Genomic DNA, 16,307 nt, shown 5'->3' with positions numbered 1-16,307 from the left:
GGGTGTGTGGCCTTATGACACACTTCCGGTTATGTCAGGGGGTGTGGCCTTATGACACACTTCCGGTGATGTCAGGGGGTGTGGCATATGCTAATGAGTTATGCTAATGAGTCCCCTAGCTCTTTTTCTACGAAACGACCCCTGCGGGTAGACCATCAACAGATATACAGATTTCACAAGTTGCCAGCAGACACAAGTCTATTGAAACACGGTAACGTTACATCAATACATAAAGTAGAACTGGTGGTCACAATTCAAAGACCATGGTCACAATTCATAAGTAAAGACGAATACTAAGTATGACAAGCATAGTTTGGTGTCGTGGTTAAGTGCGCGGACTCTAATCCGGGAGGACCGGGTTTGAGTCCCCACTTCTCCGCATGGCAGCTGCTGGGGTGACCTTGGTCAGTCACAAGTTCTCTCGGAGCTGTTCTCTCAAGGGCAGTCCTCGGGAGAGCTCTCTCGCCCCCGCCTACCTCGCAGGGTGTGTCTGTTGTGGGGAGGGGAAGGGAAAGGAGTTTGTGAGCCGCCCTGAGACACCTTTGGGTAGTGAAGGGCGGGGTATAAATCCAATCTCTTCCTCTTCTTCTTAGGCATGACAATTCAGTGGTAATAAACAACAAGAGACTCCTCTAAATCCTTTCAGGAAACTGTCCAAAGGACCTCAGAGCCCACAAACAAGGCAGAGGGTGTCCCAAAGAACAAAGAAACTTCTTCACCCGAAAGTGCAGGCTCTGTTGGAGGGAGTGACCCAGCATGCCTGGACATTGGAGGGATGCCACATCACTCTTAAGTGGACAGGGGCAATGCTCCCTCTAAGCTGTGGAGTCTTGTGAGCAAAAATCCTACTTTGCGAGCTGCCGGCATTAAAGTTGTGAGCGAGCCATTTGGCTACTGCGTAAGTTAGTTTGCTCTGGAGCCCTCCCTTCCTGAGCTAAGATAAAAGTGTGTGAGCCAGAGGCTAAAAAAACTGTGAGCTGGCTCACACTCGGCTTAGAGGGAACACTGGACAGGTGTTCTCTCCTAGAGTGAGATGCTTCTCTTTGTCTTGACCCGGGAGCTGCCCTCTGACCCCCTCCTCTCCCTTTGTCCTCTCACTCTCTCAACATGGCCTTCCATGGAGACACATGTCTCTACAGGTCCCTCATACTCCCATGCATGTGATATGCCATACGTTTATCCAATACCCTCTTGAAGCTGTGTGTGCTTGTAGCCGCCGCCATGGAAGGCCATGTTGAGAGAGTGAGAGGACACTTCCCGCGGCAGTGAATCCCAGGGGCTAATTGACGGATTCTAACTAGTGGTTTTTATGTGTTTCATTGTACTTCGTTGTCATTGACATCATAAGCTGCGTTGAGTTTCTATGAGGTCGGAAGGCAGCCAGTACATGTGAACATTCTGTGAACTTTTAGAAATATTTGCGGGGTGGGATTGTCCGCTGATCCACCATTTAGTTTTGCTATACGAACGCAAAGCGATTTGCCATGTCAGGATCCTGCCGTGCGTTGAACGGCCTCCTGCAACTCTTGTTTAAATATTAGTCCCGTCTTTCCTTGGGTTGCTAGGTCCCCCCGGCGGGAGATGGGGGGGGGAAAGGTGCTAGATTCTTACTGTGGAATGTTTTAACTTTCGTTGTCATCGGCTCTGGGCCCGTTCGCAGGGAGGGCGGAATGTGAGCCAAAATGAATCAATAAAAACGGGGCTCTTTTTGTAGAAAAAGCCCAGCAGGAACTCATTAGCACAACAGGCCACACCCAGCAGCAAAAATTTATTAGCATATTAGGCCACACGCCTGACAATACAGCTCATTAGCATATTAGGCCTCCATGTTACCAGAGGTGTGGTCATCCAGCCACACCCACCTTTTGCTTGTTATTCTGTTTACCTTGTTTGTGGTCAAAACCCAGGGCCTTTTTTTTGGAGCAGGAACTTCTTTGCATGTTAGGCCACACACCCCTAAGGTAGCCAATCCTAATGAGTCTCTGCTGTTGGGTGTGGCCTGTTATGCTAATGAGCTCCTGCTAGGCGTGGCCAATTTTGGAGCCGGCCAGAACTCCGTCCCTGTGCGTTCCTGCCCCAAAATAGCCCTGAATAAAAATAGATCCGAATTGGGGGGATGGAGCCCCGGGGAGGACAAGGAAATCAGTGGGGTAGAATGCCGTAGAGTCCACCCACCAAAGCAGCCATTTTCTCCAGGGGAACTGATCTCTGAATTCTGGAGATGAGCCTTAATTCTGGGGGGATCCCCATGTCCCACCTGGAGGCCGGCACTGGTGTCTTCCCTCTAAGCTGAGTCAGCGTGAGCCAGCTCACAGTGTTTTAGCCTCCGGCGCACACATTTTTGCCTCCGCTCAGGAAGGACGGCTCCAGAGCAAACTAATTGATGCAGTGGCCAAATCCCCCAGTCACAATTTTAATGCCGGTAGCTGACAAAGTACAGTTTTTGCTCACAAGACTCCACAGCTTAGAGGGAGCGTTGCGGCGGCGCCCCTGGTCTTTTCCCTGCAAAGCAGGGTTCATTTAGTAGAAAAAGAGGCGCTGGAGCTCATTAGCATAACTCATTAGCATAGCTTATTTGCATATGCCACACCCCCTGACATCGCCGGAAGTGTGTCAGAAGGCACCACCCACCGCTCAGGCTCCACTGGACTGTTTTGGATTCCTAGCTATGGGGGGGGGGAATGTGCAGATCTGTCCTCGCAGAGGAGGGAGAGCTTGTGCCTGAATAAAACTTGGTCTTCAAGGTGCCACTGGACTGTTTTGGATTCCTAGCTATGGGGGGGGGGAATGTGCAGATCTGTCCTCGCAGAGGAGGGAGAGCTTGTGCCTGAATAAAACTTGGTCTTCAAGGTGCCACTGGACTGTTTTGGACCGGGAGGGCTCTGCAGCTCACCTGGCTGCTTCTTGCTCTGACTGAGGGCTGCTGGGAGCAGGGGGTGGGGCTTGTTGCATGTGCCCACCCCCTGGGCTCTTTACTGCCGGAGCTCCGCTCTTGTGCGCTCCTGCAGGGAATGACCCCTGCTGCAAAGTATAGCTCGCACACTGTCTGGGACCATGCACAAATGCTGTCTGCAGAGAACAGGTCCCAGGTGTGAAATCCAGAGTGGGTTTTCAGCAGCAGATCCATCCTTCCCGACTGGTCCCGAGACCAGCTGCCTCCGATACCCCAAGGAGAGACTGAATTCTCCCCGACGCCTCTTTTCTCGCAGGTCAAGCTGACCCCCCAGAAAGAAGTGATCACGTCCGACGAACTGATGGCCCACCTCGGTGAGTTGCAGATTCACAGGGGGGTGGGGGGGTGGGGGGCAGTTCACATCTCCCGGGAAGGATTTTCTTGTCTTTTAATTCTTCGGAATGTCTTGGCTCCGCATGCGCAACCCGAGATCCGGGTGGAAATCGGAAGCTGGCTGCTGTGTGGAGTCAATGACCTGCTCAGCACGGGCCTTGGGAGAGGTTGGTCCCAGTCCTGTTACAGGGTTACCAACTCCAGGGTTGGAAGTTCCTGGAGAATTTGGGGGCGGAGCCTGGGGAAGGCGGTGGTTGGGGAGGGTCTCAGCGGGACATAACGCCATACAGCCCACCCTCCAAAGTCGCCGTTTTCTCCAAGAAAAACTGAGCAGAGGTCCATCAGTGGCTATTAGCCACAAGGTATAGATAGGGGCTCTGGGGCAAATGATGCTCTGTCTCCTTGGTGCTTGGGGGGGGGGGGCAACAGTGGGAGGGCTTCTGGAGTTCTGGCCCCACTGGTGGACCTCCTGATGGCCCCTGGTATTTCTGGCCCCTGTGTGACACAGAGTGTTGGACTGGATGGGCCATTGGCCTGATCCAACATTGGCTTCTCTAATGTTCTTATGTTAAGATCAGAGGTCCACCAGTGGCTATTAGCCACAAGGCAGAGATAGGAACACTCAGGCTGCGGCAAGTGATGCTCTGTCTTCTTGGTGATTGGGGGGCAACAGTGGGAGGGCTTCTAGTGTCCTGGCCCCACTGGTGGACCTCCTGATGGCACCTGGTATTTTTGGCCACTGTGTGACAGAGTGTTGGACTGGATGGGCCTTTGGCCTGATCCAACATTGGCTTCTCTTATGTTCTTATGTTCTTATCATCTGGAGTTCTGTTGTAATTCCAGAGGATCTCCAGGCCCTGCCTGGAGGTTGGAAACCCTAGCTATCGGAGGTCCTCTGAATGTCGAGCTGAGCCATGAGTGTGCCACGCCGTTCCCTTATATTGAGAAGCTGCTTTCTGTTGAATCGGAGGAGTACTATTTATTCTGAGTCGCAGAAACTCGCTGAGGTAGCTGAAAGGTATCTCTCTTGGCCCTGCTGTCTGGAATCGAACCTGGTACCGACAACCTCCTAAAGATTGTGCCCAGGTGTCTCCATCAAGGCAGCACGACAGCATGGGGGCTGAGAATGCCTTTGGTGCTCTCTGCTCCTCCCGCATCTAATTCCTTGGTCTACAGAAAGCATTGCAGGATCCTGCAGCCGCAATTTGCCATAGGGCCTTGCAGAGAAGGGAAAGGGGTGTTTAACCCTTCAACTGCCACTCGGCTCTGCTTTTTGGACGCCCCCCTTAGAATCATAGAATGTTAGAGTTGGAAGGGACCTTGCAGGTCATCTAGTCCAACCCCCCGCACTCTGCAGGAGCACAGCCGAAAGACAGCCCTACAACATACCCGAAAGATGGTCGTCCAGTCTCCGCTTTAAAACGTCCAGCGAAGGAGCACCCACCACCTCCCGAGGCAGTCTGTTCCACTGCTCAACCACTCTGACCGTTAGGAAGTTTCTCCTGATATTTAGCCGGTAACGACTCCCTTGTAGTTTCCACCCATTAGACCTAGAAGCATGGACGGCTTCAAAAGGGAATTAGATAGGCATATGGAGCAGAGGTCCATCAGTGGCTCTTAGCCACAAGGTATAGATAGGGGCTCTGGGGCAAGTGATGCTCTGTCTTCTTGGTGCTTGGGGGGGGGGGTCAACAGGGGGAGGGATTCTAATGTCCTGGCCCCACTGGTGGACCTCCTGATGGCACCTGGTATTTTTGGCCACTGTGTGACAGAGAGTGTTGGACTGGATGGGCCTTTCGCCAACACCCTTATGTTCTTATGTCTTGCAATCTGGAGCAAGAGAGAATAGATCCGCTCCATCTCTACATGACAGCTCTTCAAATACTTGAAGACTGCAATCCTGTCCCCTCTAAGCCTTCTCTTTCCCAGGCGAAACATATCAAATTCTTTCAGGGATTCCAACCCTCTCATCATCCCAGTTGCCCTCTTCTGGACACGCTCGAGCTTGTCGACATCCTTCCTAAAATGTGGTGCCCAAAACAACTTTGTTGTTAACATTTCAAAGGGATGGGGGGTAATGCATGTTTTCAATTGAGGGTCAAAGAAGACGGGGACGGCAAAGGATGAGATGGTTAGACAGTGTCATAGATGCAACGAACATGAAGTTGAGCAAACTTCAGAGGATGGCGGAAGACCGGAAGGCCTGGTGTGATCTGGTCCATGGGGTCGCAAAGAGTCGGACTCGACTGTGCGACTGAACAGCAACAATGTTTTCAAAGGTGCGCATTTTTTATCCTTGGAGAGGTTAGTCATAAGCCAAGGGACCCCGTTTCAAATGCTGAAACCGAGTGGTGGTGGTTTCGCTCCCCTTCCTTGCATGACCACAAGGCAAACTGAGGCTTCACAAGCCTGTTATTGGCCTGGGGTCTCAACCTCCAGTACCGCCGATGCCCCTGTACTCAACATACCAGTAAGGCCCAGGACATATTCAGTGAAAGGCAGCAATGAGGCTATGGGACAAGGATCCTCACAGGGGGAATTAGACCGGTTCTCAGAGGAGGGGGTCTTATCAGTGGCTACTAGCCATGGTGACTAAAGGGAACCTCCACATTCAGAGGCACTAAGCCTCTGAATCCCAGAGCCAGAAGGCAACATCAGGGGAAGACCTTGGCCTCCGTGCCCTGTTGTTGGCTGTCCAGAGGAACTGACTGGCCGCTGTGTGAGAAAGGAGGCTGGACGAGATGGACCCTCAGTGGTCTGATCCAGCAGGGCTCTTATGTTCTTATGGAGGCCTCAGCCTCTATGGCTTGTTGATGGCCCTCCAGAGGAACTGGTTGGCCACTGTGTGAGGCAGGAGGCTGGACTAGATGGACCACTGGTCTGATCCAGCAGGGCCCTCCTGATGTTCTTATGAAGGCCTCGGACTCTCTGCCCTGTTGTTGGCCTTCCAGAGGAACTGGTTGAGGCCACTGTGTGAGGCCAGATGCTGGACTAGGTGGACCCTCCCTGGTCTGACCCAGCAGGGCTCTTCTGATGTTCTTCTCAGGGGAAGACCTCAACCTCTCTGCCCTGTTGTTGGCCCTCCAGAGGAACTGGTTGGCCACTGTGTGAGTCCAGATGCTGGACTAGATGGACCCTCACTGGTCTGATCCAGCAGGGCTCTTCTGATGTTCTTGTCAGGGGAAGGCCTCGGCCTCTCTGCCCTGTTGCTGGCCCTCCAGAGGAACTGGTTGGCCACTGTGTGAGACAGGATGCTGGACTAGGTGGAGCCTCACTGGTCTGACCCAGCAGGGCTCTTATGTTCGTATGAAGGCCTCAGCCTCTATGGCCACTGTGTGAGGCAGGATGCTGGACTAGATGGCCCACTGGTCTGATCAAGCAGGGCTCTTCTGATGTTCTTCTCAGGGGAAGGTCTCAGCCTCTCTGCCCTGTTGTTGGCCCTCCAGAGGAACTGGTTGGCCCCTGTGTGAGAGAGGAGGCTGGACTAGATGGACCCTCACTGGTCTGACCCAGCAGGGCTCGTCTGATGTTCTTCTCAGGGGAAGGCCTCGGCCTCTCTGCCCTGTTTGTTGACCCTCCAGAGGAACTGGTTGGCCTCTGTGTGAGGCAGGATGCTGGACTAGAGGGACCCTCCCTGGTCTGACCCAGCAGGGCTCTTCTGATGTTCTTCAAAAACCCCACGTCCAATTCCTGGGATTCTTGACCCTTGGCTGAACAGAAGCCCTCTGCATAGAATTTTGCATACCAGGTCCGTTGTTTCTCCAAAACGTGCTAATGAAGAAGGATGTGGGATTCTTTCTCTCTCTTTTTGTCCGTCTTTGTTTGTTTTGTCTCAAAAGGGGACTGCGTCTTATCCATCAAGCCCCAAAAGGAGTCGGAAGTTCTCCAGCTCAATTTTCAACAGGTCGGTCGGTTCTGAGTTTGTTCATTTGATTGATAGATTGATTAAGCTTGTTTCTCTCCCGCCTCTCCACAGTTCAAAGCTGCGAATGGGGGCAGGGGTGGGGGAACAAAACCAGGGGTCATTTCCTGCGGGAGCACACAGGAGCGGAGCTCCGGCAGTAAGGAGCTCAGGGGGCAGGCACATGCAACAAGCCCCACCCCCTGCTCCCAGCAGCCCTCAGACAGGCCATGAGGAGTAAGAAGCAGCCAGGTATGTTGCAGAGCCCACCCCCCTGCCTGCCTTCAGGTACAAGCTCTCCCTCCTCTGTGAGGGCAGATCTGCGCGTTCCCCCCCCCCCATAGCTAGCAATCTAAAACAGTCCAGTGGCACCTTTAAGGCCAAGTTTTATTCAGGTACAAGCTCTCCCTCCTCTGCGAGGGAGAGTCCGCCACCCCCCCCCCCCCAATAGCTAGGAATCCAAAACAGTCCAGTGGAGCCTGAGCAGTGGGTGTTGCCTTCTGATACACTTCCGGTGATGTCGGGGTGTGTGGCCTATGCAAATGAGTCATGCTAATGACTTATGCTAATGAGCTCCTGCACCTCTTTTTCTGCTAAATGACCCCTGAAGAAAACCATACATAATGAAAATTTAAAACAATAAATAAATAAACAGTTTGCTATGGATAGGCAGTAACTGGGAAGATACGGCTCGGTTTTGTACACGGTTCGTGGTGTGCCTGATTCGTGAACCACGAACCATCATAAACGTTTAGCCGCCAAACGAACTGGTGAGGTTCGTGACCCAATAGAATGCCCCCTACACATGTCATTCTAGAGGCACCAAATTTGGAGGGGATCTCTGGATTTAGAGGGTCCAACTGATGGAGCCCCAAAAATGTTGGACCGCCGGTCCTCTAGTCCAGCCCCCTGCACAATGCAGGAAATTCACAAATGCCTCCCCCCACACCCCCAATGACCCCTGTTCCATACCCAGAAGATGACAAAAAACCTCCAGGATCTTCAGCCAAACTGGCCTGGAGAAAAATGGCTTCCTGACCCCAAAGTAGCAATCGGCATTTCTCTGGGCGTGTCAGAAAGGGCCACGAGAACTAAGCACTGAGGCAACCCTTCCTGCCCTCCCTCTCATGATCTGCCCAAGTTCACAGAATCCGCGTTGCTGTCAGATGGGGCCATCTAGCCTCTGCTTGAAAACCTCCACAAGAAGGAGAGCCCACCACCTCCCGAGGAAGCCTGTTCCACTGAGGAACTGCTCTGTCAGGAAGTTCTTCCTCACGTTTAGCCAAAAGTCTTCTCATTTCATTTTAACCCGTTGGTTCTGGTCGGACCTTCTGGGGCAACAGAAAACAACTCCGCCCCATCCTCTAGATGACAGCCCTTAAGGGACTCGAAGATGGTGATCATATCCCCTCTCAGTCGTCTCCTCTCCAGGCTAAACATACCCAGCTCTTTCAACCTTTCCTCACAGGACTTGGTCTCCAGACCCTTCACCACCTTCGTTGCTCTCCCCTGGACACATTCCACCTTGTCTATATCCTTCTTAAATTGTGGTGCCCAAAACTGAATACAATACTCCACGTGAGGTCTAACCAGAGCAGAGTGAAGGGGTACCATCACTTTGCGTGATCTGGACACTATACTTCTGTTGACACAGCCCAAAATCGCATTTGCCTTTTAGCAACCGCATCACCCTGTCGGCTCATGCTCAGTGTATGGCCTACTAAGACCCCTAGACATACTACTGCCAAGACAAGTCTCCCCCATCCTATAATTATGCATTTGAATTTTCCTACCTAAATGCAGAACTTTACATTTATCCGCATTGAAATTCATTAAATTTATTTTAGCCCCGTTTTCCAGCCTGTGAAGATCATCCTGTATCCTGACTCTGTCTTCTACTGTATTTGCTGCCCCTCCCAATTTGGTATCATCTGCAGATTTAATAAGCATTCCCTCTACCCCTTCATCCAAATCATTTATTTGCTCTGCTCTTCTTCTCTCCTCCCCCACCCCCAGAATGTCAACGACGCCATGACGGTCCTCCCCAAACTCTCCACAGGGCTGGATGTGAACGTGAGGTTTACGGGAGTCTCCGATTTCGAGTACACCCCCGAGTGCATCGTCTTTGACCTCCTCAACGTGCCCCTTTATCACGGCTGGCTGGTGGACCCGCAAGTAAGTGTTTCCGACTTTCCCCTGCGTGATGCGGGAATCGGGGCTGGCAACTGTAAGCAGGGGGCACGTGGGCGTCCTAGAGGATTCTGGGCTTGGTCGGTGGAACTGCTTAGCACTGCACGTGTGGCTAGTAATCCACCAAGCTGAGACCGAGCTTCTAGATGCCTGCTGTTCAAGGCCGCCCCCTGGCTGCTTACAAATTGAATTGCAACTAGCTTGGGGTGGAGAAGGTCTCAATCCTCCCTAGAGATGTAAAATTTCCAGAAATTTTGAAACTTGGGAAAAAACCCGGGTTTTTTCCGTTTTTTTGGGGGGGGGAAATGGAAATTTTTGGAAAAATTGAAAAAAATGCTACATTAGCATTTCTTTTGTCTTTTCTAGTTTGAAAGTCATTCTGTTACTTTAGGAACATAAAATATGACTATGGAAATTCTTACTTGGCATGAAATTATCACAACTAGCATATTAAAAATATAGTGTATCCAAACAATTATTACAGAATACCCACCCACATGCAAAAACAAAACTGAAACTTTTTTATTTTCTTCTGACAATCGCACCTCCTAAAGGAAGAAATGCATCTTGTTCTTGCATTGGAGAGTTCAGTTTGTAACCTAGGACTTGCTTGTCCTCAGAGCACAGAAATTAGATCAATCTGATACCATATATATATACACACACACACACACACACACACACACACACACACACACACACACACACATATATATATTAAAAATTATTTGGAAAATATTTGAACACCTGGTCTTAAAATATTTTATTCCTCATATTAAAAGAAAACGTTCCAGAATCAATTTTTTTTTCTTTTCTTTTTTCATTTTTCCCCCAATTTTTCGGAAAAAAAACAAAAAGGCTTCAAGGAAAAAACCCGGGAAAAACGTTTTCCCCCCGATTTTTTCCGGTTTTTCCCCAGGCCTTCACATCTCTAATCCTCCCCCCCTTTTCTTGCCGTCAAAGCGCAGCCAACTTACGGCAACCCTGCAGGCTTTTCGAGGCATGCGGCATGCAGAGGTGGTCTGCCATTGCCTGCCTCTGCATAGCAACCCTGGGCTTCCTTGGAGGGGGTCTCCCATCCAAATACTGACCACAGCTAACCCTGCTTAGCTTCCAAAGATCTGACGAGATCGGGCTAGCCTGGGCTATCCGTGTCAGGGCCAGCTTTCCCTTCTTCTTCTTCTTTAAAAGAGCAAGTTTCTAACCTTCCCGGACGGTGTTCCCTCTAAGCTGAGTGAGTGTGAGCCAGCTCACGGCTTTGTAGCCTCCAGCGCACCCGTTTTTGTCTTCGCTCAGGAAGGAGGGCTCCAGAGCAGTGTTCCCTCACAGCTGAGTCAGTGTGAGCCAGCTCGCAGTTTTTTAGCCTCCAGCTCACCCATTTTTGCCTTCGCTCAGGAAGGAGGGCTCCAGAGCAGTGTCCCCTCTAAGCTGAATCAGTGTGAGCCAGCTCACGGCTTTTTTAGCCTCCGGCGCACACGTTTTCGTCTCCGCTCAGGAAGCGGAGACTCATTTATGCCACGGCTAGATCGCGCGCTCACAACTTTAATGCCCGTAACTCACAAAGTAGGATTTTTGCTCACGCGCCTCCACTGCTTAGACGGAGCATTGTTTCTGGACACAGAGGAATTTTAGAGTAGACCATTCCTACTGTTTTGGAATCCGGAGGTAGTATCCTGAGGTTGCACAACTGCCTGAAGCAGTCTGTCTTTGAGCGTTAGTCGGGGAAGACAGTTCAGCATCGGAGACGGGCAGCAAAGTGGGAGAATTTGGATCTCTTCAGAGCTAATTTGTATCCCCTCAAATATAAACTAAGGTTGCCGACCTCCAGGTGGGGGATCTGGACTGAAAGAAGCCAAGTACGGGGGTCCCCAACGCCGTGCCCGTGGGCACCGTGCAGCTCACTGTCACTTTTCCCAGTGCCCACCGAGTGCTTTTAAGAAAGTGGTTGGGGCCAGGGCTATTTTTGGGCAGGAACGCACAGGAACGGAGTTCCGGCTGGCTCCCGAGTTGGCCACGCCCAGCAGGAACTCATTAGCATAATAGGCCACACCCAACAGCAGGAACTCATTAGGATTGGCTACATTTGGGGTGTGTGGCCTAACATGCAAAGGGGTTCCTGCTACAAAAAAAGCCCTGGGTTTTGACAACAAACAAGGTAAACAGAATAAGAAGCAAAAGGTGGGTGTGGCTGGATGAGCACACTTCAGGTAACATGGGGGTGCGGCCTAATAGGCTAATGAGCTGTATTGTCATGGGTGTGGCCTAATATGCTAATGAGTTTCTGCTGTTGGGTGTGGTCTATTATGCTAATGAGTTCCTGCTGGGCTTTTTCTACAAAAAAAAGCCCTGGTTGGGTCCCTGTAGCCCTTTTGCCCAAGAAGGCTTCCGATTGGCCACTGGAGATTTGTTTGGCTGTGCAGATTTTTTTAAAAATGTCGCTTTGGCGGCAGCTGCCCCCACAGCACAAGAATCGACACTGCGCGACTGAATCTAAGCCGTGGCACTCACCTTGTAGCTGGCTCCGCCTCCCGTGGCGGCCGTTTTGTGGCAGCTGTTTTGTTGCTGCCCCCACCGTGCCGTGTCAGGATTTTAGGAATGCCAAATGTGCCTACAGGCTCAACAGGGCCGGGGACCCCTGAGCTAGAGTCTCTCGGCCCCACGCTGCAGACCGTCGCTCCTGTTGCAGTCCAGAACTCAAACGAAGAACGTGTTTCCGATATTTTTTATATTTATTTTTTTATTTATTAGATTTATATCCCGCCCTCCCCAAATGGGCTCAGGGCGGCTAACAACAGAGGCAAATGCCATAACAAACAGTTAAAACAGCATAAAAACACTCATTAAATAAAGTATGGTGCTCTTGATGTTAAGTCTTCTTAAGAACATAAGAACATAAGAGACGCCAATGTTGGATCAGGCCAAAGGCCCCTCCAGTCCAACACTCTGTGTCACACAGTGGCCAGAAATACCAGGTGCCATCAGGAGGTCCAGCAGTGGGGCCTGGACACTAGAAGGGTGTCTGTTGTGGGGAGAAGAAAGGAAGGGGATTGTAAGCCACTCTGAGACTCCTTTGGGTAGTGAAAAGCACGGAATAAAAACCAACTCTTCTTCCATGGGTAACCAGAGAGATTCCCGTCTGGACAGTTCTTTTTGCTGCTGGGCTTGTTTTAGCAGAATTTTTTTTTTAAAAAAAATAAGGTTTCACTGTAATGACCTCTCAGAAGGGCTGAACCAGCCAAGCAGATATTTATCTAATTCCCTTTTGAAGTCATCCATGCTTGTAGCTGCCACCATCTCCTGTGGCAGTGAATTCCATGTGTTCATCACTCTTTGGGTGAAGAAGGACTTCCTTTTATCCGTTCTAACCCGACCGCTCAGCAATTTCATGGAGTGCCCACGAGTTCTTGTCTTGTGAGAAAGGGAGAAAAGTACCTCTCTCTCTACCTGCTCTGTCCCATGCATAATCTTATAAACCTCAATCATGTCACCCCTCAGTCGTCCAAGATGGGTTCCATTTGTCAACCTAACCTGGCAACATAAGTTCATCGGTCATCTAGGCGTCTTCCCAGGGCCGTCTCACTTATGGCCACTGTGTGACCCAGAGTGTTGGACTGGATGGGCCTTTGGCCTGATCCAACATTGGCATCTCTTATGTTCTTATGTTCTTAATCCACCATCGAAGATGGCAGCTCGGTGGTGGCACAATGATGGCGGCGGCTCCTGTGCAAAGGCCTGGCGAAAGAGCTCCGTCTTGCAATTAATCATATGTCTTCCTTTGTTCTGATGCGGCAAGGCTTAGCTTTTACCAAAAAAGTGTTGTTTTGTCGTGTAACTGCTCCCAGTGTTTTTCTGCTCCACCCAAATGTCTCAAATGCTTTGTAGCCCTAGCCACATCCTCTATCCTGCATTTGTTTACTGCATATTGTCTCTCCCCAGTTGGCAGACGTGGCCGAGGCCATCGGCAAGCTCAGCTACAACCAGCTGGTGGAGAAGATCATCACCTGCAAGCACTCCAGGGACCCCAACGTGGTGACGGAAGGTAAGAGCCGCTTGGCCGTGTTTGTTATCTCGGGCGGGTGGCTTATCAGGGTGGGGTCTCCCGCCCAGCCACCTCAACTGCGGCCTGGAGGCAGCTGAAGAACAGAAGAGAAGCCATGTTGGATCAGGCCAAAGGCCCATTCCAGTCCAACACTCTGGGTCACACAGTGGCCAAAATCCAGGGGCCATCACGAGGTCCACCAGCAGGGCTAGAACTCCAGAAGCCCTCCCACTGTGCCCCCCCCAAGCACCAAGGATACAGAGCATCACTTGTCCCAGACATAAGAACATAAGATAAGTCGTGTTGGATCAAGCCAGTGGCCCATCCAGCCCAACACTCTGTGTCACACAGTGGCCAAAACCCAGGGGCCATCAGGAGGTCCACCAGGGGCGCCAGCAATCCAGAAACCCTCCCACTCTTGCTCCCCCCCAAGCACCAAGAACAGAGAGTATCCCTGCCCAAGACATAAGAACATAAGAGCAGCCAATGTTGGATCAGGCCCATGGCCCATTCCAGTCCAACACTCTGTGTCACACTGGCTAAAAACACCAGGTGCCACCAGCAGGCCCAGAACTTCAGAAGCCCTCCCACTGTGGACCCTTCCAAGCACCAAGCAGACAGAGCATCACTGACCCAGACATAAGAACAGAAGAGAGAAGCCAATGTTGGATCAAGCCAGTGGCCCATCCAGCCCAACACTCTGTGTCACACAGTGGCCAAAACCCAGGTGCCATCAGGAGGTCCACCAGCGGGGCCAGAACTCCAGAAGCCCTCCTCCCATTGCGCCCCCCCCCCAAGCACCAGGAAGACAGAGCATCACTTGCCCCAGACAGCGTGTTCTATCTATACCAGGCAGGAGGTGATGGGAAAGACCCCAACCTGAGACCCTGGAGAGCTGTAAAGAGGGGCTGTGGCTCAGTGGGAGAGCCTCTGCTTGGCATGCAGAAGGTCCCAGGTTCAATCCCCGGTATCTCCAGTTAAAAGGAGATGGGAGGAGGTGATGGGAAAAAGGCAGGAGGTGATGGGAAAAACCTCCGCCTGAGACCCTGGAGAGCTGTAACGAGGGGCTGTGGCTCAGTGGAAGAGCCTCTGCTTGGCATACAGAAGGTCCCAGGTTCAATCCCCGGCATCTCCAGTTCAAAGGACCAGGCAGGAGGTGATGGGAAAGACCTCCGCCTGAGACCCTGGAGAGCTGTAACGAGGGGCTGTGGCTCAGTGGAAGAGCCTCTGCTTGGCATACAGAAGGTCCCAGGTTCAATCCCCGGCATCTCCAGTTCAAAGGACCAGGCAGGAGGTGATGGGAAAGACCTCCGCCTGAGACCCTGGAGAGCTGTAACGAGGGGCTGTGGCTCAGTGGAAGAGCCTCTGCTTGGCATACAGAAGGTCCCAGGTTCAATCCCCGGCATCTCCAGTTCAAAGGACCAGGCAGGAGGTGATGGGAAAGACCTCCGCCTGAGACCCTGGAGAGCTGTAAAGAGGGGCTGTGGCTCAGTGGCAGAGCCTCTGCTTGGCGTGCAGAAAGTCCCAGGTTCAATCCCTGGCAGCATCTCCAATTAAAAGAACCAGAAGTAGACAAGGTAAAACACTAAATCACCATGTATAATTTTACAATTTTTTTCTGTTTTTATATTCTGCTAGGTGTGAATTTTTGAAGTATTTTTAGAATGATTCATTAACAAAGATACAGCTTTTTGAAGCTCAACAGTACATTCAGGATGACGTCACTTCTGTAGAAATATGAGGTCTTCTCTTAGGCACAATTGAATTGAAAACAAATCAGCCGGTATCCTAATGCCCCTGTATAAATCGATGGTGCAACCTCATTTGGAGGACTGTGTACAGTTCTGGTCACCACACCTCAAAAAGGATATCATAGAATTGGGGGAAAGTGCAGAAAAGGGCAATTCAGATGATCAAAGGGTTGGAACACTTTTCCTATGAAGAAAGATTGAAGCGCTTGGGGCTCTTTAGCTTGGAGATAACGACGGCTGAGAAGTGACATGATCAAGGTTTACAAGATTATGCATGGGATAGAGCAGGTTGAGAAAGAGGTACTTTTCTCCCTTTCTCACAATACAAGAACTCGTGGGCGCTCCATGAAATTTCTGAGCAGTCGGGTTAGAACAGATAAAAGGAGAAGAGAAGAGATTGGATTTATACCCCGCTCTTCACTACCGAAGGGAGTCTCAGAGCGACTTACAAACCGCTTCCCCTCCCCACAACAGACACGCCCTGTGAGGTAGGTGGGGCTGAGAGAGCTCTCTCGAGGACTGCTCTTGACAGAACAGCTCTGACAGAGCTATGGCTTGCACAAGGTCATCCAGCCAGATGCAAGTGGCGGAGTGCGGAATCAAACCCAGTTCTCCCAGATTAGAGTCCGCGCACTTCACCACTACACCAAACTGGCTCTTCTTCACCCAGAGAGTGATTAACACGTGGAATTCACTGCCACAGGAGGTGGCGGCGGCTACAAGTGTGGACGGCTTCAAGAGGGAATTAGATAAGCACAAGGGGGGGACCCGCGATACTCGCGGGAGAGGGGGACCTCCACGCCTATTAGGAAGAGGAGGAAGCAGGAGGAGGAGGTAAGTTCCCCCCCTATCCCGCCGGTTCCCCGTCTCCTCCACCCCTCCTCCACCCCCTGGCTCAATCTTCCCCTCCCCCTGCCCTGGAGCGCACCCCCCTCCTCCAGAGTCCACTTCTACCCACCCCTTCCCACTACATTGCTAGACCTGGCCTCCGGAGGCCAGGTGTACCCGCCCCTTCCAATTGCAGGGGTAGACCTGGCCTCCGGAGGAGACCAGGTCTACTCACTCCTTCCTATTGCATGGGTAGACTTGGCCTCCGGAGGCCAGGTCTACCCACCGCTTCCCATTGCATGGGTAGACCTG

The 16,307-nt window shown here is 51.5% G+C and overlaps 1 protein-coding gene across 2 annotated transcripts in view; it reads left to right on the top strand.

Annotated features, from left to right (window-relative positions):
• Positions 1-16,307, top strand: part of FAM63A (family with sequence similarity 63 member A) — a 40,481-nt gene that overhangs the window by 16,628 nt on the left and 7,546 nt on the right. For both annotated transcript variants that reach the window (XM_015424523.1, XM_015424522.1), the window contains 4 exons: positions 3,210-3,267; positions 7,126-7,190; positions 9,204-9,362; positions 13,314-13,416. In XM_015424523.1, the coding sequence (XP_015280009.1) occupies positions 3,210-3,267; positions 7,126-7,190; positions 9,204-9,362; positions 13,314-13,416 (385 nt within the window). The remainder of the gene's footprint in view (positions 1-3,209; positions 3,268-7,125; positions 7,191-9,203; positions 9,363-13,313; positions 13,417-16,307) is intronic.

Source organism: Gekko japonicus, unplaced genomic scaffold (genome assembly GCF_001447785.1).
Source record: "Gekko japonicus isolate JY-2015 unplaced genomic scaffold, Gekko_japonicus_V1.1 scaffold142, whole genome shotgun sequence".
NCBI classification, from domain to species: Eukaryota; Metazoa; Chordata; class Lepidosauria; order Squamata; family Gekkonidae; genus Gekko; species Gekko japonicus.
This window is presented reverse-complemented; position numbering and strand designations above follow the sequence as displayed.